At 36.1% G+C, this 22,101-nt stretch overlaps 1 protein-coding gene across 4 annotated transcripts in view; it reads right to left on the bottom strand.

Annotated features, from left to right (window-relative positions):
- LOC131051110 (protein MALE DISCOVERER 1) overlaps positions 1-22,101 on the bottom strand; it is a 131,310-nt gene that overhangs the window by 67,822 nt on the left and 41,387 nt on the right. For all 4 annotated transcript variants that reach the window (XM_059218522.1, XM_057985481.2, XM_059218524.1 and 1 more), the window contains exon 4: positions 10,852-10,925. In XM_059218522.1, the coding sequence (XP_059074505.1) occupies positions 10,852-10,925 (74 nt within the window). The remainder of the gene's footprint in view (positions 1-10,851; positions 10,926-22,101) is intronic.

The raw sequence follows: 22,101 nt of genomic DNA, 5'->3' as shown, positions 1-22,101 counted from the left end.
TCTACAAATTGATTTTTGCATCCATTATACTCGTCCTAGGCAGAAATATTGAAGATAACATATTATTAGTACAAGAGAATGTCATTACTAGCTTTCCCAAAAGAAACCTGCATATCCTTCTCAAACTTGACATCTGTAAAGCCTTCTTTATCAACATAACTAAGGTATCGTAGACCAAACCCTTCAGGCTCTCAGCTTCCACCACAATTTTGTCAAATAAATTCTCAATCACACTATCCATCCCCTCTTCTCAATGCAATTAAATGGACCTCTTGGCTGCCCCTTCCACTTTTTCTGATGATGCTATCATTATTTCAACAACCATTTCTAGGGAAATTAAACGGTGGATTGAATTTTTTATTCTATTCTGAGTAGCTATAGATTTCAAAAGGCTCATTCCTAGTGAAATACCTTGGCGTCTTGTCTCACAATAAGCTAGTGAAACAATTATGGAACATCTTACAACAAACACAACAAAAAACTATCCCATTGGATACAGAAGTTGGCTATCCTTTGCATGGTAACTTCAAATTCTGAAATCTGTATTATAGGCCCTACCACCATACCTTCTCAAATTCCATCCCCTACCCATTCAATAGCAGAGATTCTTTGGTACATACAAGAAAAAAACTTCTTATGGCAAGACAGTGACATGTAAAAATTTCCACTTGTTGCTTGGTAAACAATTTGATAGTTGAGACACCTAGTAGTTTTTAATATCAGAAAATTGGCCCTCTTTAAATATGCCTTAGCCATGAGATTTGCTTTGATACTATACAAATGAAAAGAAACAATTTGAGTTCAACTTATCTACTAAAATCATGCCATGAGACTTGCTTTGAGACTATGGAAACAAAAAGAAACAATTTGAGTTCAACTTATCTATTAAAATCATGCTCTTGCTTCCAATCATCACATCATTTGGGCTTTATGGGGCAACTGTCTTTCCAATACTTCTAAGCAACGTCAGACAAGACTGCTCTTACTGGATAGCCTGACTGATACATTGGCTACAAGTCTCTAAACAATTTTGGAAAGACAATTAAGGGGATCACCCACCACTTGGCTCCATCCCCCTTCTTGATTTACCTACCCTAACAAGGACTTTGTCAATTGTCTCCAAAGCCCATAGCTCAATTGTACTCTGAACCACATAATTGTTTTAATAGAGAAGGCTTCAAATTGGTTCACCTAGAGAACCAACAAATCAAGTGTTTGCATAGTGAGCTCTACATATGAATCGTTGTAAGCCAAGGGGCCTCTTCTATGAGGCAACTAGATAGGGCTATTACATCTTAGGAACTGTCCAAGTATTAAGGATTTCATTTGGCTTTCCCTTCACAACATCTTTCTCGCAATAGAAAAAGATTTAGAAATGTGGGAGAAATCGTCGTACCAAATTTGCTCTATCTTCATCTGGTGAAACCACTCAATCTATAGTATAAGTGCCTTCTTGTCCTTCAAATCTGGCTTCCTATGGTTTGAGTATTCAAACATTTCCTTTTGAATAAGGACTATAATAGATCCCATTATTAAAATGGAAAGTAACCAAATTTGTAATGATACTCCTTCAACCCACTAGTAGATTGTTCCCAACTTTATTTTGAGGCACATTTGTAAAGAATGTAATAATAGAAAATTTAAGGACAAGATATTCACAGTTGACCAAATAATCAAATTCGTCAAAGCTCAATCCAAAGTTAGTAGTCTTAGATATCTCTCGAATATCACTTATTCCTTCAAATGGAAAATAGCCAAATCAAAAATGATATTCCTTCAACCCACTAGTAAGATTTTTCCTAACTTTATTTTGTGGCACATTTGTAAGAATGTAATAACAAACAATTTAAGACGAGATGGTCACAATTCACCAAATAGTCAAATCCATCAAAGCTCAATTCAAAGTAGATGGTCTTACAAATCTCACAAACAACATATAGTACTTAATTTTCCCACTTGAGACAAAATTCTGACAAATTATCTAATCTAAACTACGGTCACTGGGAACCATCAATAGGTAGGCATTGGTCTTTGAGAGATGACCATAATAATCGGTGGTTGTGGATAGATATAGCTAAAGGAGATTAACTAGTTAAGGTATTTTCCATAAAGATAAAGTTCGATATAGCCTAAGTCACCACATTCGTATTCAAATTCAAGTTCGGCAACCATAAAATTCGAATGAAGTTCGGCAAGGGCAAAAAATTCAGCACTAAATTCGCCTTATATAATTTTAATTTTTTTTTAAAATATAAGTAATATATCCAATAAATTATCATATAGTTTAATATTGCAAAATAGATTAGAATCATTATATAAAGATGTCACTTTAATAGAATATAAACCATAAGAAACATGTGAAATCATGATTGTGGAGATGTTTATTTGTCAAAAAGATACAATCAAAAGTCGAGACTTTAGACCTTCAAAAAGGCTACAAGTCATCATGAGTGTGAAGATGTCTTTAGTCAAAAAGGTACAATCAAAAGTCAAGATTATAGAATTTCAAAACAGTTCCAAGTCATCAAGACCACATGGATGAGTTGTTGTAGCATCATCATCAGTATCACTGCCCAATTCATCATCCAAAAAGTCGAGCTCTTCTACAACTCCAGCTGCGATGTCTTATGAAATTTGTTGTTGTGAAGAATATGTGGAGTCATTTGTTGATCTGTTCATGAACAATTTTAGATTGTTGCGAATGTAGACAAGATCTCCCAACTTTTCGGACAGCAACTTGTTCCTCTTTTTGGAATGGATGTGGTCAAAGCAACTCCAATTCCTCTCACAAGCTAATGAACTTTCTCCTTAACTCAAAATTTGAATGGCAAAGCGCTATAGTTCAGGAGTTTGTGCCTCATAGCTCATCCACCACCTAGAGGCAAAAACCTCAGCTCGCAACATATCATCTTGGGTTGCGTCTATTCCAAACAGCCCTTCTCCTTTCTCGTATTTCCAGCATTGGTCTCTGATTAGAGTTGTAGTTCTTCGATCTCGTTCAAACCTACTAATACCTTCATAAAGCCTTGACATAATTTCAAAATCACCTTGTCTATCAATATGAAATAACTAAGGCTCCAAATAGCAAGCTGCTGCATTTAAAGGTGTGCGCATCATTTTCCATCTGGAATCAACTGTCTCCCATATCTCCATGCACTTTGCTTCTACATTATTTAGTGCTCTTTGAATAGATTCCTTACAACGATCCATGCTTTCATAAAGCATGCCAAGGCAAGGAGTGTCACCATCCACTATGCGAAGAACATCAACAATTGGCCCACATATATTCAAAACCTTTCCTCCACTTTCCCAAAAGCTCCTGTTTAAAATGATTTGCTCTATGTTCTTTCCCTTAGCGTTTTTAGAAAGCACTGAACTTTACCACTCATTAGAACAAATAACTGATCTCAAAGTTGCTTTCTCTTCAATCGCTCTTTTCAAAGGGAAATAAAATGAAGCAAACCTTGGGTCACAAGGTCTCAACAACTCCCTAGTTGCATGTTGCCTGTATAGGCTCAATGTGAGACGATGAGTTCTAATGAAATTTGCAACTACTCTCCCCTCAATGAATTGCTTCATGTATCCATGGGAATTTAGCCAAGTTATGAAGCAACAAATCTAGACAATGGACTGCACATGGGCTTCAATATATTTGTGGATACTTCTCTACAATTAGCTCCTACATAATTTGCTGCACTATCAGTAACCACTTGAACCACATTTTCCACCCCTACTTCAAGAATGGCTTCCTCTAACTGAAAAATTATACTCTGAAGTTTTCTTTTGGTTCATGGTGTCAATCACTTTCAAAAACACAAAAACTTCAGGGCAAGCTATTAAAACATTAATCAATGGCCTTTGACATATATCTGACCTTCCATCACTCAATATAGTGCAACCTGTTGTCTTCCAAGAGGCTTTGACCTCAACTAATTTTGCTGTCACTCTATCTTTTGACCTCTCTAAAAGAGTTGTCCTAAAAGCCTATGGACTTGGAGGTGTATTCCCTTTGCCAAACTCTGCAACTTTTTGGATTGCATTACGAAAATTAGGATTTCTTGCCATGTTGAATGGAATGGCACTTGAATAAAACAAATCAGCTAATGCATCATCCACCTGTTGTTTTTCTAGTGGTTTCCAAAAGCTGTTCAATGTTCCACTTTCTTTTGATGCACCTATGGCCTTGGAAAAACTAGAAGAAGACAAAATAGAGGTGAATTTGGACACATCCTCTTCAATTCTTTTCTTTTTTTGTGTCTTCTTCATCATTCCTACAATTGAAGAGGATTGTTCTCTCTCTAAAGCAGCTCTTATTCCTACAGTCACTTTTGGACATGCTTTAACTGTTGACATGTTTGTCATTGATGTCACCTCTGCAAGCACAGTTTGCATTGATGATCATACACTCACAGTTTGATTGTAATCAGTAAAAAATTCAGATCATTAGGAACAGAATTTTTTTCGGAATGATATTATCAGCATGTGTAGGTTATTCGTATGTTGTGCCCAGATTTATTATGTCTTCTTCACACAGTTTTTGAAAGGTTGAATGAATTCGTAGTGATCATTTGTTGATCATAATGTTTTTGTTTGAAAAGTCGGTGTCATTATATCCTTGGAGTAGGTTGATGGGATTTGAAACTATATGTTAGTTATAATCTAGTTACAACTAATATTTACCATCGGTGGTTAGATGGTACACGTATTCTTGTTTTTATAACATTAATCTTCATTGAATATAAGTGATGCTTCATACCACTTAGGCGAAAGGGGAGAAAAGTTAGTTTTGGTTTGGTTATAACTACCGTGGGTAGTTCCTATAACCACATACAGCTTACGTACTGGACATTCACTGTTTTAAGGTGATTCGAGCACACAGATTGGAGGGAGCTTTTTTGTGTGTGAAATATATTGGAAAAGATAGAATACGTGTTTTTGAGGAATGTTTTGTAAGTAACTGTAATGTGATATAAGAGGAAGAAAAATGTTTTGAAGACTGATACAAAGAGATTTTTCAAACACATATTCTGAAGACTCATTGGTGAGACTAAATCATGATATAGTTTCAATTTAATTATTTTCTTGTTGATTCAGAATTGTTATATGTTCTTGTTTATGACAGTGACAGAATAATTAAGTGCAGATTGACATTTACTCTGAGTGTGTAGAGACAGGGTTCTGAAAGTTGGCAATAATTTCCAAATCTTTAATCTCTTTCTGAGTTTGACCATAGAAGGATAGTTTTCAGATGTGTATGAGTTAGACTTACTGGGTGCAGAGATTCTAAACTTATCTTTGTTGTGCCAATCTATAAAGTGATAAGAACTTGTTTGTGCCATTCAAGAAATAATCTTTTAGTTGAATTCTTGTTGATAACAATGGTTTTGAAGATCTTGTTCAGAGTTGGTGTCACTATCTGATTCTTTTGGTATATAATGGTCTGAAGTTATATTACAATGATATATCTTTTGCAGATTGAACTGAGAGTTATTTTTGAAGGGTTCCACAGAAATATAGTTCAGATTATTTGCTTTCCTTCATCATTTTGTACAAGAGCACAGTACATTATGATCATATTTGTTTCAGTCCTTGTACATTCTAGTCATTCTGTAATGATGGTTGACAGTATTATGTTGTTGTGATTATTTTGGAGTTGGTATCTGATATTTCTGAGTTGGTGCTCATTTGTGTAAGAGTTGATGTTCTAAAGATAGGGGTTTGGTGACTCCTTAGGGTTGGTGCCCTTAAAGCTTATAATTGATTTTAACTGTGAGGCTGGATTAGGACAGTAGATCCTAGCAGCGTTACTCACCATCGTTTTTCTCATTTTGGGTTTCCACATCAAATCTTGTGCAGTTGTTTCATGTGTGATTGCTTTGCATTATTGATTCAGTTTCAGTTTTAAAGCAATTTTTCAAAAGGACTTAATTGGATAAAGTTTTAAGATTCATTTACTACTGATTCACCCCCCACCCCTCTCAGTAGTAAACCTGTGTTCTACATTAACACCTCCCTCTGGACCCCCAACAACACCAAGCAAGTGGTCTCTTGCCCTTGTTAAACTTCCAGTAAAATCTTTCTAACACTTGGTACAATAGAGATCAGTACCATTGCAGGTCAAATATTTCCATACTTCGGAATCTGATTTTTTTGGAGCCATTAAATTATGATCTGCATGAGTCAATAAAAAAATACTATTTAATATTTAAATCATTAACTACAGTTTATTTTAAAAACATAAAAATAAAATATATGAAATTTATATTTTTAACTCTAAAAAACAAAATAAATAATACATTCCTTTTTAATAAACATAAAAACAAAAATTTAATACATTTTTATTTTTAAATTAAAAAATAAAATAAACACTAATTTTATTTTAAAACATAAAATAATATATTGAATTTTTATTTCAAACTTTCAAAATAAAATACTCAATTTTAATAAAACATTTACTAATACTTTTTATTTAAACATGTATATAAATATTTTACGTTTCTGTATTCAGTGAATATAGAAACGTAATACAGAAACTATTCACTAATACTAAACTTTAAAAACAAAATAAAATTACATTTCAATATTTTATTAACAAAACATAATAAAAAATAAAAAACTATTTTTTAATAATAAACTTTAAAAACAAAATAAAATTACATTTGTGTATTTTATAAACTAAACATAATAAAAAATAAAAAATAAAAAATATTATGTTGTATTTTATATATTAATAATTAAATTAAAATAATATAATATGAAATTGAATAACCATATACTAATGTTTTAATAAAACCTAAAAAACAAATAAAAAATTAACAGGGAGAACGCAGACCTACCTAGGCAAGTCCGGCGAACGAAGGGTGACGGACGTGGCAACTCGAGTGCAAGCTACAATAACGGAAAAAGCTTGGGCAGACAAACACTGGCAGCAGCTTGGTGGCAGATAATGGCACCTCAAGCAGCAGCTCGACAACGAACTGTAGCACCTCAGGTGGCAGCTAGGCGGCCGACAAAGCTTGGGCAGACGACAACGCCTCAAGCGGACAAACTTCAATGGTGGAGAACTTCAACCTGCTTCAGTTGTGACCTTCAATGACTGCAAATCGACTGCAAAATGGTCTAACTTAGACGGCATTCTACTGCTTCGACCAACTCATGTGCTTTCCCCTTCAGTTTGTTATTAAAAAAGCCAGACGAAAACCCTAAAAAATGTGCAATTAAAATATCGTTCACTAAATACGTATTTTGAGTCCTTTTTCTACACGAATTTGATCTGGATTTTTCTACATTTTAAATACATATTTTGAGTTCACCGAATTTTGAACCTGAAGGCAGAAATTCGACAAATGCAGTGACTTACGATATAGCTAAAGGGGATTAACTAGCTAAGGAGCTTTCCATAAGGATAAAGTTGGATAAACGAATGAGATTAACTAGCTATGGAGTTTTATGTTGAAATAGTAGCTAGCTCGGATACCTATCTATTGTATTTTAATGTTGTCAATGACAAATTAAAATACACATGTATTATCTATTATGTAAATCGAACTTAGGGCTGGGCCCAAATACATGTAACTTGTAATTATGTCTTGCTTGACAAGACCTATATATAATGTAACTTGTGGATAGGACATGCCCTATAAATGTAACTTGTAATTTGGTCTGACCCTAATTGGGCGATGTAACTTGTGGTCCTATATTGAATGTAACTTGTAGATAGGGTAGGCTCAATATGTATTTTGAGCGATTATGTAATTGGGTTGCGCCCAAACTCATGTAGCGTGTGGTAAAGGCAATCAAGCAATAACATCTTAATAGGTCAAGACCTATTTGGACGATCTACATAATATTATTATTAAATTAACAAGGCAGGCTGACTTGGACTTGACACCACAAGTCAAGTATATAAGAAAGTCATTTGCACAGCATAATGAATCAATTCACATACAAGGCAAATCATTCTTAAGGCTGTCAACACATGTAATCTGCTCTCCAACATTTGGCGATCTCTCTCTCTCTTGTGCGAACTTGCTCCTCATCCATTGTGTGAAGGTTGGCTGTTAGGTCATGCTATCAAGATCTTGCGAAGCTAATGAAGACTTGCATTGAGGGAATTTGATACTGATGATAAGGGCTGCAATCTCCATTATCATATAAAGAGGAATTCAGATCTGCTATCTTGCTGGTTGAACATCAATTTGAGATAAGCACACTTGCCTTGTAATTGCCTACATTTGAGATAATACACATTGTACTTTGTGGCTGGGTTTTTCACCTCCAAGAGGGAGGTTTTCCCAGGGTATTGGTGTGTCTTGTTTTGTGTTTTTATTGCTGAAACTGTTCTGTTATAACCTGATTATTTAAGATTAACATCTGATTTTTTAAAATTAACATTTAATGTTAGGGGTCGATCTCCTGACCTTCACATATCACATGTTTTATTGTTCCCACATACCTAAATCCCCTCTTCCTTCTCCCCAACATCCATAGCCTTGCCTGCATCCCCTGGACTACCTGCAGTTCCCTCCCTCCAAACCCCTCTTACAATCCCCCCCACATGGCCCTTTCCAATCACCACATGCCAGAGGTTACATGGTGTGGCTCTCATGCCAACAGCAAAACTCTTCAACCCTCTATTCATAACATTGACTACCTTTGTCTCCAAAAGCCATTTTTACTCTGCATGGTGTCCTTTTGGAATCGCCCATTGAAATATCTCCGTTTATCTTCTCATTAATACAAACCTTTCACTGAATCTGACTTTATCCTGTCGATACCCTTCATCTGCCTCAGGTATTTGTTATTACACCCCTAAAACATTTCTGCTTCTTCCCTCCCAACCCCCTCTCTTGCCCTGCCCCACAACAGCTATCAAACCTTGTCCCACATGTGAAAGATCCACCATCATCAGTACCCCTCTTCCAACCCAGATTTTACGTCAACCCACTCCAATCGCATGTCTAACATTTAACAATCTAAAAATATTCAGAACAAGTCCATGAAATCTATAGAAGTCCATTACAAAGCCACTGCTCACACCGTCAAAAATAGAAATCAACCTGAACAAGTTTACAATCAAAGGAAATTCAAAGGCAGCTAAATGCCCAACAAACCTCAATGTTGAGCTTAAAAAATAGCTAAACTCAATGTTCAACAGCACAATTTCATTAGATTGGAGAATGATGAGAGTAATCAGCTCCACAAGAAGACATCTACTTTCCCCAGAGCACCACCCTGCTGCCAAGCTGCACACAGGTAAGTTCTACTCCAATTCAAAGTCAGAACTTATGTAATCTCTCTTCCACCTGCCAGGTCAGACTACTAAAGTTTTTACCCTTGCTAGTCTAAGGGTTTGTAGCTCCTCTCTATCATCTTACTCCGTCTGCCTTCCCCTCCCTGCTTCTTCCATTCACAGCCCCATAACTCTCCCCAGTATCTCTCATGGCTCTTCTGACAAACATCTCCACTCATCACCCTACAATAGTCCTTCTTAGTTATCTTCCTCTCTTCCTGAGCTTCACAACACTACTATTCCTTTTTAACATCATTGAAATGCCACCTGGCTTAAGAGACAAAGTAATGCTCTCAAACCCCTTACTAGGATTGTTGCAAACAATGCTTCAAAATCCACCGCTGCTTTCAGTTCTTCTTAACCTTTGGATACAAGCCTCACCCAGCTGAACCACCATGTATGGAATCAAAGTATTCTGGCTCATTTATTGGGGAGTATTCTGGCTCATGAATCCCATGATACTATTCTTCATCTTCAACACTCTCAGAACAAAGATCTCCTGCAGCAGCTGAGGATTCAGAGCATTGAATAGATGCTTATTTGTGATCACACCAAGCTAGTGGTTGACAGCAAAACCACTGGAAACTGGAGCTCCACTACTACATCAGACCTTCCAAGGACAATAAGAATACTAAAAAAACTGTATTCAGCATGGGGTCTAGTTCAGTTCTGCAGACAGGTATACTCAACAGTCTTAGGAGTCTTCTTAAAAATATTACATAGTTGCGTAATTTCCAGAGCTTTCTGGTATTTATCCTGCTTCACTGTAAGAGAAAACGTTGTATCTTCGTACTGAAATATGATCAGGAATGTCTCAGATGTCTGCTACCTGAGCTTTTCAGAGTCTTTACTGCATTTTTTGTAAACTTTTCCTTACATTATAACACATCTATCTTTATCTTTGAGAGAAAAAATGCTGTCTAGTAAAGGAACCCTTTAGTTAAATTAAGGAACCCAGCATGTCTGGAGGCCAGATTTTATAATTCAATATCTTATAACTAGATTAAAGTTTCTGAAGAATCACATCTATGACCTATTTATATATAGTGTCAAAGGAGTAAAAAAATATTATTTTGCTTATAGCCTCATCACAGTGCACCTGAAATACTTTTGGATTCCAAACAGATACAAAAGGATAATAGAATCTTTGATTTAAATAACCTCATTCAAAGTTTTTACAAAGCTACAAAAACTTTCAAGAATTTTATACATTGATTTAATCAGTTACTAAGAATAAAGGTGTGGTGTAACACGTAACTACTGCTTTGAGAGTTTACCAAATGCCAAAAAAATAGTCAAAAATAATCAAAAAAGTATTATTGACTAACCCAGTCAACATTAATGATTGTTATGATAATTGCATTGCATTCAAAGACCTTCATGAATGGAATTTGCAATCCACAAAAAGATCAATCTACTCATTGTCTGCACTATAATCTAGTAATAAACTTGATTTGTGTTACAGATTTAGCACTAGTTTTTAAAAAATATATATCAAGAACTGGCAAAACAACATCAATAGTTTAGTGCTGCATGCAAGATGTGAAGGTCTTACTAACCTGGAATTTCTCTCTTCACAATATCCGATAATGCTTACCAAATTCGGATGATGCACTTGAGATAATAACTCTACCTGGGTAAAATCAGATACCATATGAATAGTTTCATTCTCAAGCATCTCAATTCCCAGAGTTATCCAACCAACCAATCAAGGGGCATAATAAAAAATATGAAGAAACAATAAATGTCATCTCACAATTTGAGCCTATATACATGTAGCTAGAATTCTTTAGCTCAAGGAATTCTAGATGACTTTAGATAATCTGACATTCTTTGAACTATTATTTTATGTGGCAGATATATACTTAAAAATCTGGTTTTAAATGTTTGCAAAAAGATACTCTCAATTATTTTAGGAGAAAATCTTATGAAGGCCAAAAGGATTTCAAATCACCCAAACATGAGAAATTCTTGTGTCACAAATTTTGAGGAATGATTAATTAAAATAAATGAAAATCCAGTAGAAAGTGAGTAAGCAGTTGAAGGATCAGGCCGAAATTATTATGTTTAGTATTTGAATTATTGACATAGAAATGTCCAATCTTTGATTCATTGTAATGTTCCCCCTCTGGTATTATACTGATTTTATCTTAATATTTTCTGAATTTTTATTTGATTTAGCAAGCGAAATAGTGAAAACAAAAAACTACCTTTTTTAAAAGACACCAATTTAAATCACAAATGAAACTACAGACTGAGATGCAACCCCACAGTGAAATAAAAACACCAAATCTAAGCAGAATGAATAAGATATTGGCTGCTGCTACAAATCTGATTGCATACATTTTACTGGAAATGAGCCTTAGGGCTCATATTCATATAGATACATGTCACAAACTATAATAGAAACCTCTAATATACATGCATTTCATATTGCAAGATTGGATGTTTTAAGGCCAATCACCATAGCATTTCATTCAGCCCGTTTTGACATTGAACAAGCTGGCATTATTGACCAATTTGGACTGAGTCAAGCTTAGACATTCTGTAATAACCCTTACCAAGAAAATGTGTTCCAAACTTGCAATATCGCTGGTTTTAGCTTGCAGAGATTCCATCAAACACTTTGCATACACTTATCACAATATTTCTAAATGCAAACACATTGAACTGCTACAACTAAAATTATAAATCATGAATTCACTATAAAATCGTCATATTGCTCATAGAATTCACATGGACATTTGGTCAAACAGTTGGCATTTTGCTGGTCTGTGTTTTCCTCTTCAGTTTGTTGTGAAAAGGCATTAAAAATAATTATCATAACATTGAATTCTTAATTCCACATGTTGATGGCATTTCATTTATTCAAAAACATTGCATTATGTAAACCACAGATAATTTTATATATTTCTAAGTATTGTCGTTGCAAAAAAAAATGCTCAGAAATTTCTTACAGCAATTATAACATTAAATCTCAATGTTGATGTGCCAGAGTGTTGACCTGGACAAAGAACAGTCAAACATCCAATCAGCAACTTCTTTGTTTTCCCTCATGACTATATAGTCTTCTTGACACAAGTGCGGCAAGTCTGCAAATGGTAGAGTAGCCTTAAGGAAGTGGTGCCTCCTTAGAATATGCTGCAACTAATCTTAAAGACCTTTGGAAGGCCACATTGGCAATAGGAATAGACTTTTAAGCCTTCAAAAGTTTGAATGAACTCCTTAAATGGTAAGGAAGATCTTTTCTGTTATACGGCAACCTATTTATAAAGTTATTCACTTATTAAAAGTTGCAACTGGGTTTGGAGATATCTGTATAGGCTGCATTGGACTTTGACTAAGCCTTGTTGCATCCAAGGGAATGCCACGCCTTTTCCTTGTAAACTTTGATAGTGGTATGGTCCTTTTAGAGAGCTTTAGAGAGGCACGGTTGGGCAAAGCTCAGCACAAATTAAATATATTTGATTTTTAAATCGTTCACCACTACACACACTGCACAATATTTTTTATATTCTTTCCCACTTGCACACACAACACAATTGTCTCTGAAAGGTATATGCATTTGCACATACAACACACAAATTTATATTTGCTTGCAAAACTTTAATAAATTCTTACCTACCTATAAACCCGGCAAGCCCTGAAATCTTGTATAAAAAAATCAATTTTCTCCAACCCTTATTCTGCAAACATTCATCCCAAATGTGAATTCTAGGTGAATCCACCTTTGAATCCTTCATGCACACATTGTGACTCTGTACAAATCACATGGTATTGGCTAGAGAGGAGTCTTTCACCACCGAAAACATTCAATCTTTGCCTGAGGGATTTTGTCGTACAACGATAGAAATCTGCTCAACTCCACAAGTAAGGTTTCAATTAAATGTCACATACCTAGAATCAATCAAATGAGACTCTTCAGCGTTTTTTAATAAATTCTCGAAAATTATATTTTAAAAGACAATAAAGTGACTTATTTTTATTATTGAATCTTTTCAGCACTTTAATCACTTAAAATTCATCTTTATAATTAATTTATATAATTTGTCTTTTGATTTACCTTTTGACCTCCACCCAAAGTTGCAGAAAATACAAAAATATCCCAAAGCTGAATCCAAATGTGCAACATACTCAGAAACTCATTGGAAGTCCAACTTCATAAAAATTGATACTTTTCAATAATAGAATATTCTTCCGATAATTTGGAATGCACTTGGAATGACAAAATTGGCCTCAAGAAGCATCAATGGACTCATGATGATCCCCTAAACATAACACAATTAACTAAACTCCATTCCAAAAAGGATACCACTCTCCAAGAAAAGCTGGATCTCTCAAAAATGTTGGAATGACCAAAAATGGGAACATTGCACATTCTTCCAATGGCTTGCATTGCATGCACAGTCCGTCGAAGAAGTGTTGATAAAATTGGCTTTGCCACGTACATGTCATTTTCTGGAAGTTCCAAAGAGGATTTGATTAGGCTAACTCTATCGCCTACGTATTCTTGTCAACTTTTCGCCATATTATTTGAAATTGCATTCATTTAGTATAGTTGTGTGGTTGGAAGCACTGTATGCTCTCACCTTTCCCTCTTGGAAATCTAGGTGAATAGAAAGTGTTGGAGACATTGCATATTCAACTTTATATTGCAAAAAAGAAAAAGTAGGGTGAGTTGTTACATTTAAGTACCAATCCGACGGCAAGGGGCTTAGGCCCATGACACACCCTAGCCACTCCCAAGTGTTCTCGCAACCTACAAGCTAAATTGCAGGGTTTGTCGGGTTTAGGGCCTGGTACTGGTCCGGATTGTTTTGGGTTCAGGTCCTGGTCCAGTTCGCCTTTGGGTTTGGCCAGGGTTCATACCCAGGCAAGCTGGTTCGTCCAGGGCGAACCTGGAATCCTGGGTGCCCAAATTTACATTTTGTTTTTGCAAAATTTTATAAAATTTATAGCAATGAGTTCAGCCTTCCAGATTTGTGTGATCGTTTTGCAAGTTATCATGCAGGTTTAAGACTTAAAATTATTAAGAACAACAACAGAGAATTGATAGATTTATTCAAAAAAATTATGTCTAAAGTAAGATAAAATAGAGCAGCAAACTGCGTTCTAACCTCTTACTCATTAACCTTATACAATGTACTAGCTCAATCACAACAGCAAAATACCCATGCATTAGCTCATTCTGATTTGCAATCCTCGGCTTATGAAAAGTAACAAAAATATTCAGTTTCCTGAGCTCACTTTCTTCTTCTTCATCTTCAATGGCATTAGTCGTTTCTTTTTCTGTTATTCTTGACTGCTATTGCATTTATTCTTGACTTGCAATTAGTCTTTCATCTTCTTAGTGCTATTCTTGACTGCTATTGCATTTACTCTTGACTGCTATTGCACAAAGAAGAAGAATCCATTAGATGATTTAAACTTAGTATAAAGTTCCAATTGTTGCAAGTTGAATTTTGAAACAATGATACTTGAACTTGATATTATCACTCTGTATGCTCTCTAGCTATTACATCCTGATGATGGATCACAGAGTGTGATCCGAAACATTGATGCAAAAAATTACAGAGTCTTTTCCGGAAGTAACTGATTTCTTGATATTATCATTTTAATATTTTGATGTTGAACTTTAAGTATATGATGCTATAATGGTATGAGCTATGACCATGATGCTATGATTACAAGTTTATGGTGTTTTTGTTGTTTATATGATATTAAGTTGCATTCTAATCTTATATATGTGTGTGTGTGTGTGTGTGTGTGTTTTTGTACTAATGAACCCAAAACAGTAGGACGTGTTTTCAATATGGGGTACTTTTGGGCCACTTTTTAGGGGACGCTAAGTGACGACTGTTAAATATAGAGAAATTTCAAATATTCATATCATAACATTGATAAAGCATCCATCATATATATTGTAGAAGCTTAATATATAGCACTAGACTTGAATTGAGATTTCACATGAGAATCGACAAACAAACTAACAAAATTCAAATGCTTTCATTGTCAACGTACATAAATATTATATAAGAATTATAAAAAAATGCCCAAAGGCTCCAAATTTCAACTATGAAATGACATAAACATAGAACTAAGAAAATATATGGTTGTCCCTAATCAATAGATGCTCATGCAAGTGGTAGGTCTAAATTAAAATCGGAGCTCAAGTCTGAATCACTGCCAATATAAGGGGCTGCCTCAGGTGATGGAACCCCAACCAATCCCTCATGTGTTTCCTCCTCATCGATCTGTGTAGCATCTTTGGGATTAACATTTCAACATAAGGCTGGAGCTTGACGATAATTAGGAGTTTGGAGATCCTATAGCAAGTCTGGTTTGAGCATGCTGGCCCTACTACACTCCCACTCCCTGAAGACCCCCAATGGCAGTCATACATCTATGAGATCTAAGTCTACTTCTTTCTTGCATTTTAACTTCAACACCCTCACTATTACTGCTACTAATGTTTTTTTTTTTATAAGAATTTCAAAGAGAGCTGCAAGTTCAAATTAAAAAATAAAAATAAAAAAGCTAACAATGCCCTCCCTATGTGTTGAAAATTTTGAAAAAACTTGGAAAAATGCAAAACAAATTGCAAAAACAAATGTAAGATGAAGAACTTACCTCTAATGAAATGGATTTGATGCCTTAGTCTCCTCTTGAAACTGTTGTTCTCTCCTGTTGACGTGTATTTTGTACACTATCAAACACAGAATAAAATACCTAAAGGTACCTTATCCTCTCTTGAGTAAAGCCTCTGATTGCTGAAGATATCGCGAAAAAGGATCAATCAGGATGACTCCAAGGTTCTTGTATGTAGGGTCTCTACGTGTGGATAAGCTCTCTGTGGTATGATGTGATTTGCTGGAATCACAAGGGGACTTACATTTGATGATTGAACTTCTGATCTGCTTTGTTGGAACACAAGCTCTTACTAGCTTAGATTTGAAAAAATGGAAAAAGGATGAGGGCGAAGAGAGGATCTAATCCTAATACTAAGAATGTAGGAGCAATGATTGATCTTTGATGAAACTCTAACTAGGTCTTGTTTTGACATCGCAGGACCATCTCCACAAGGCTAGTGCGATCTTCGAAGGGAAGCTTTATGATGTTCAAATCATCACTGCAGGCATAGACACCATCAGGTTGATGCATATCAATGAAGAAGCGACAATTGAAGTTACGCTTAAGCTGAATGATTCCAGTTGACTACACAAGGCAAGTCTGCAATCAACAAACTACTAGTAGTATGGATATGCGAATTTCACCATCAATCAAGCATATTTCTTCCACTCATCTAATAACATGAAATCAAATATGAGAAGTATAAAGACCATGCAAATTGTCGAATCGACCCATAAATTTCACCATTTCTTCAATGAAGTTACAAGTCTTTTACAACAACATCTTGGCAACAATCTTTGCCTTCTCTCTCTACTCTACTCTAATTGCTATTCTATTTCTATCTTCTAACTATTTTCAACTCTCTAACTATTATCTAACTATTGCTAATTACCTTTACAAAATGAAATGCCAGGGCTTATATAGTGCCCTCAATACAATTCGATGGCTTAGATCAATTCGAGATCAATGGCCAAGATTCAACAATGAAAACCCTAATTAGGGTTTGTTACAACCATTACATAACATTTAATGCTTGACCAATGATAAAATTGTATTGCTTGGACACATGTCCTCTCTAGAAAATTCGACCAATGAATAGCCGGGGTAGGTACATCGGAGTTTGTGCCACCTTCCGTGAGTTAGGTACATTGAATCTGGACATGCTGAGGTGGACCACACTGACTGGAGAAGTGATGACTAGGATGCCACCTCGTCTGACACTTGTAACTTGGTAAATATTCAACTTGGTGTTGTTGAGAAGCTAGCTTTAATTAATTCATCTGGAACTATCTGCTTCTTCAACGAACCCTTGTTCTAACTTCTTGTGTCCTTGATGTGCAGGACGACTGTTGTACCCTGCCTTGAAACGCTGGATTGGAGGAGGCCGCCCTTGTCCTTGCTTGATCGTCCTTGAGGAGACCGTCCTTGATCTGGCTTGATTTTCCTTGAGGAGAACCTTCCGACTTGTAAATCCTTTGAGCTTGGGAGTCGCCATCTTGATACCTACACAACATTTCAAAATTAGTAACATGTTTTGCAACGTGGAAATATAAACTAGAAAGAGGATTTAAGTTTTAAATTAGGAAACCTCATGATAAATCTTTGAATTATCATTTCCTAAATTTAACTAAGCCACTTGAGATTGAAAATTCAAAATTCAAAATTGAGACTAGGAGAATCTCGCCATACCTCCACTTGGGAATTAACTCTAAGAAAAGATGCAAAATTAAGCAAGTTTGCTAGGCAAAATGTGGATCAAAGTCTTCAAAATGTGCTTCTTCTATCAACTTCACCACTTCTAGCCTTCAATGTCTTGAGGAAAATTCGCTCCACCTCTAGCCTTCAACTCGTACTCCTTCTTGGACCAGATTTCGCACTCCTTTATTGCTCCTTCAAAATCGCACTTGGACAAATGATTGAAAGATGGATTAACATGCTCAACACACCCCTCTTATATAGGCGCTCATCTTGATAATTGCCCCTAGGCCGACTTGGAAAATAGGCCCAAAAAAACAAATAAAATTTAATAAAAGAGGGGGCCGACCTTGCAAAACAATACCCCAAGCGCTCCCCTTTTTTAAAATTTAATTTAATAATAATTAATTAAATGCCTTTGTAATTAAAAACTTCGATTTTTTAAAGGCTTTAAATTAATTATTGAATGTCCATGCGCTATTTTTAAATACCAATTTAATTAAATCTTTCACATTTTTATCGAATTTGGCATTTTAATGTAATTCGAAAATATTGGCACCTAAGCATGGGAGGAATAAGGGACACTAAACACATCGCTCTGGTCCCTAATTGAGGGACAGGAGCGATTTAGCATTTTGCTCTTGAATTCCTTGCCTTTTACGTTTAAAATCACTTCCTCTACTTTGAAACTGGCATCTTCATTGGGAATCCTGAGCTTGATCGATCAATGTTGTAGATGAATGCCTCTTAAGATCATTATCGCCCTGGTCCCTGGCTGAGGGACAGGAGCGAACTTTGCATTTCCCCTTGGCCTTTGTCTCTTTAAGTTGCCAAATTGATTCGTGAGGTAGGCAATGATCCCCTTGTTTATTTCACGCACGCCAAACTTCTTCTTTGCAAAGCAAATTTGTCCTTCAAGTGGTTTTCGGCCTGGTCCTTGACTGAAGGACAGGAGCGAACTTTGATCTATGGTGCAAATCCTCCATCATATTGATATCAAATAATCTTCAAGGCGTAGAATGATGTCCTTTATTCCTTCTTGAACATTTGAAATGAACGTGGCCTTCAAAGTTTAAGCATATTTGACTATTTCGCTCTGGTCCCTTGGAGAGGGACAGGAGCGAACTTGGGCAATTTCATCACATTTTGCGGTCTTTGCAACTTCATTTCTCTTCGAGGCGTTCCAAACATCATTGCCCCTTGTACCTTGGTTTGGAGTGGTTCAAACTTGGATGGAAGGCAAAGTAACCAAGATTTCGCCCTGGTCCCTGGCTGAGGGACAGGAGCGATCTTGCACTTGTAAGCTCATTCTTGCTTTGCCAACTTTCAAACTTGTTTTCAACGGACTCGTCATGCTCCCTTTCATTCACCATTGGCATGGAATTCATTTCAACTTGGTGAGAAATTCTCCTTAGGAAGAAATCGCTCTGGTCCCAGGCTGGGGGACAGGAGCGCCTTGGACAACATGGGCTTCACTTGGCGTTTTGCAATCTTCAAATTATCTTCAATGGGTTCGTTACACCTCCTTTGCTTGCCTCAAACTTAACACTTACTTGATCTTTGCCCAAAACTTGTCTTATAAAGAAAATCGCTCTGGTCCCTGGGAGAGGGACGCGAGCTAACATTAAAATTTGCCCTGGTCCCTGGCAGAGGGACAGGAGCGATTTTGCTTCTAGGGCCAATTTTCCTTATGATGGCAGTTTCAAGTTATATTCAACTGATAAAATGTACCTCCTTTGTTCTCCTCAAATCGCGAAATCGTTCAAATCTTTCAAGGACAAGGCAATTTTGGATTTTAAGCTCCGGTCCTTCAGTGAGGGACAGGAGCGATTTTTGTCCTTGAGGGCAAATGTTCATCTTTTCGTCGCAAACGACTAAGTCTGGATGTTCCATCATGTTGAGTTCACCTTTCATCATGTCCTTAACGCTTTAGTTTGATCAAAATGAGGTCAAAGTGGTCTAAACAAGACATTTCGCCCTGGTCCCTGACTGAGGGACAGGAGCGATTTGGCCTCAAACTTCAAAAATTTGCCATTTTTGAATCTCAAAATCTTCAAAGCTTCCAATTTACGTTCAACTGCATCTCCTGGCAATCCTGCACAAGAAAAGTGAAACAAATTAATGACCAAGATGCATAAAAACATCAATTTCGCCCTGGTCCCTGGCTAAGGGACAGGAGCGAACTTGCTTCCACAGGCCAAAATATCAAGATTTTAAGGCTTTGGTCACTTGACAAGGCAAAATTAAGCCATTTCCAATGCCCGGAATCAATTATCAAAATTTCCAAAAATTTGGTCAAAATCATTCAATCAGACAAAATTCCATAATCCCATCATCAACACTTAGGCAAAATTTGGACTCGCATTCGAGATTCCGACTAAACCTAGACCAACTTTCTTGACCGCTGACAGATTCACCTTATTTCAAAATTGCATCTATGCGAGGATGCTCATCAATTCTTCAAAATTGGACTGGACTCTGGCTTGAAAACATCAAAACGGAAACCCAAAGGCTTAACCCTAGTCCAGACGACTGACTCACTAACCCAAAACCCTAAAAAGCAGAGAGAAGGACGAGCAAAACGAGCAAAAAGAGGGGGTCCCCATTTGCAATGGGGCGATGTGTGAAAACGTCACAACATCTCCTTGACCACATGCTGCTCTTCTCTTAGTTTGCGTTTTTTTCTTTTTTATTGTTTTGATAGATGCATTAAATTTAGTTTTTGTTTGAAGGGGTGGGGGGTCCTTGTGGGCCTGCCCACCCCTTTTTTAAATTTAAAATTGTGCTTTTTTTGTATATGTCTCAATTGTTGGACTGTAGGGAATGGCTAGCTGTTAGGGCTGTCCCCTAATGTCCCCTATGCAAAATGTGCCATCCTGGAAACGTTTCCTAGAATTCGCAAAAAAGGGGATGGGGAGGGGACCTTTCTTAGATATCCCCACATCCCTGAAATGTCTCCTACAAGAAACGGCTTGTAGCTGCAGTGAACAAGGCCTCGTGGAGCATAGTTTTTTTAGAACATCAAAAACAGGAAAAAAAGTATTGATTGAACATTTAAACATTAAAAACCCTAAAATGCACCCAACATGATTGTTGTTCAACAAAAACAAACCTTTTTGCACACAAACTTATTATTGTTTTGCCATTTTTGCATTTTAGAAGACTACTAGCATTTTTCAAAGGAGAACAATCGAAAAGTGCCAATGCGACAAATCTAGCTTGGACAAAGGAAATCTATTGATCTAAGGTAAGTAGCTTAACAAATTATTTTGGTGTGTAAACAAACTTTTTCAAGCCTTCTATAAAAAATCAATTTTTTTTTAAAAAGTCAAGTTTAGGATTTTTCAAGATGTTTTTTTGTGTTTGTTTTGAACTTTTATTAATTTATACAAATTGGAGGGTTGCATTTGCTTTAATTCAATGGCCACTAGTTCAAGTTCAGTGGGCCTCAAGGCAAAAAAACAACTTAAAAATGATTATGCATTGTATAATCCCCCTATGAATTTTGGAAATTTTCAATTTATCTTTCTCTGATTTAAAGGTTCAGTTTATCCTTCTCTGCTTTTTTTTACCATGCATGCATATGTCAATGTTGGCTTAAACCCTTCTGGTTTTAACATTCAGATGATTGATGCCAGTTTTATAAAACTATACCCTTACACATGGATATTCAACTCAAAACATAGAACAGTAATAAGTCTTTGCAGGAAACAATAAATGCTTTCAATATGACTGTTATAGATGGCCAAGATCAAAGTTTGAACCTAGTTGCAAATTTTGGGATCCAAGGAAGAGTACAGAATTAATCATACAGATAGGATCTTCAATGAATCACACAGCTCCATAATTCTTCATATATTGTAGATTGTCAGCTATTAAATGCTCCATACATTTGTCCCACTTAAAAGTCTTTAATATTCTAAGCATATAGTCGTAGAAATACCAACTCCTACACTAAGGGATAATGGCAAAGATCACAAATGTGCTTTAGACCAGAGTATACAGCCATGAGAGTAATTAATTAGCCAATCCTCTCAAAATTAATTGTCACCGAAAGACTGCCTTATGTGATTGGCTCGAACAGGCCCCTTATGGGACAGTAGATAAGATGTACACACCAGAAAATAGTAAATAATGATTCCAGCACCCTGTCTTTACTCCACCAGTCCACACGGCTTTCCCCAAAAATCCCAATGACTTCTCTATTGCTGATGACTTCTGAAATACCTTCAACGCCTCCATAGGAATTCCAATTCTGTCCACAGCTAGCTCCAGTAATGTGTTTTGTCCTCTCACATACCCAATCGAGCTTCAGATTTGATGAGTTTCTCTCTTTCATTATGTTTAAGACAGAGAGGGCGTCTAATATAGGCTCAATAGCTGTATAAATTCCTATGAATACACCAATCACATGATTAATAACTTCCAAGAGCCAGCTAAGTGGTCAATCAAGTCACCAATAATATTTCATCTGCCCGGATATG

The sequence above is a fragment of the Cryptomeria japonica genome, chromosome 3, assembly GCF_030272615.1.
Source record: "Cryptomeria japonica chromosome 3, Sugi_1.0, whole genome shotgun sequence".
Lineage (NCBI taxonomy): Eukaryota > Viridiplantae > Streptophyta > Pinopsida > Cupressales > Cupressaceae > Cryptomeria > Cryptomeria japonica.
Note: the sequence above shows the minus strand (reverse complement) of the source record. Positions and strands in the feature narration are given on the sequence as shown.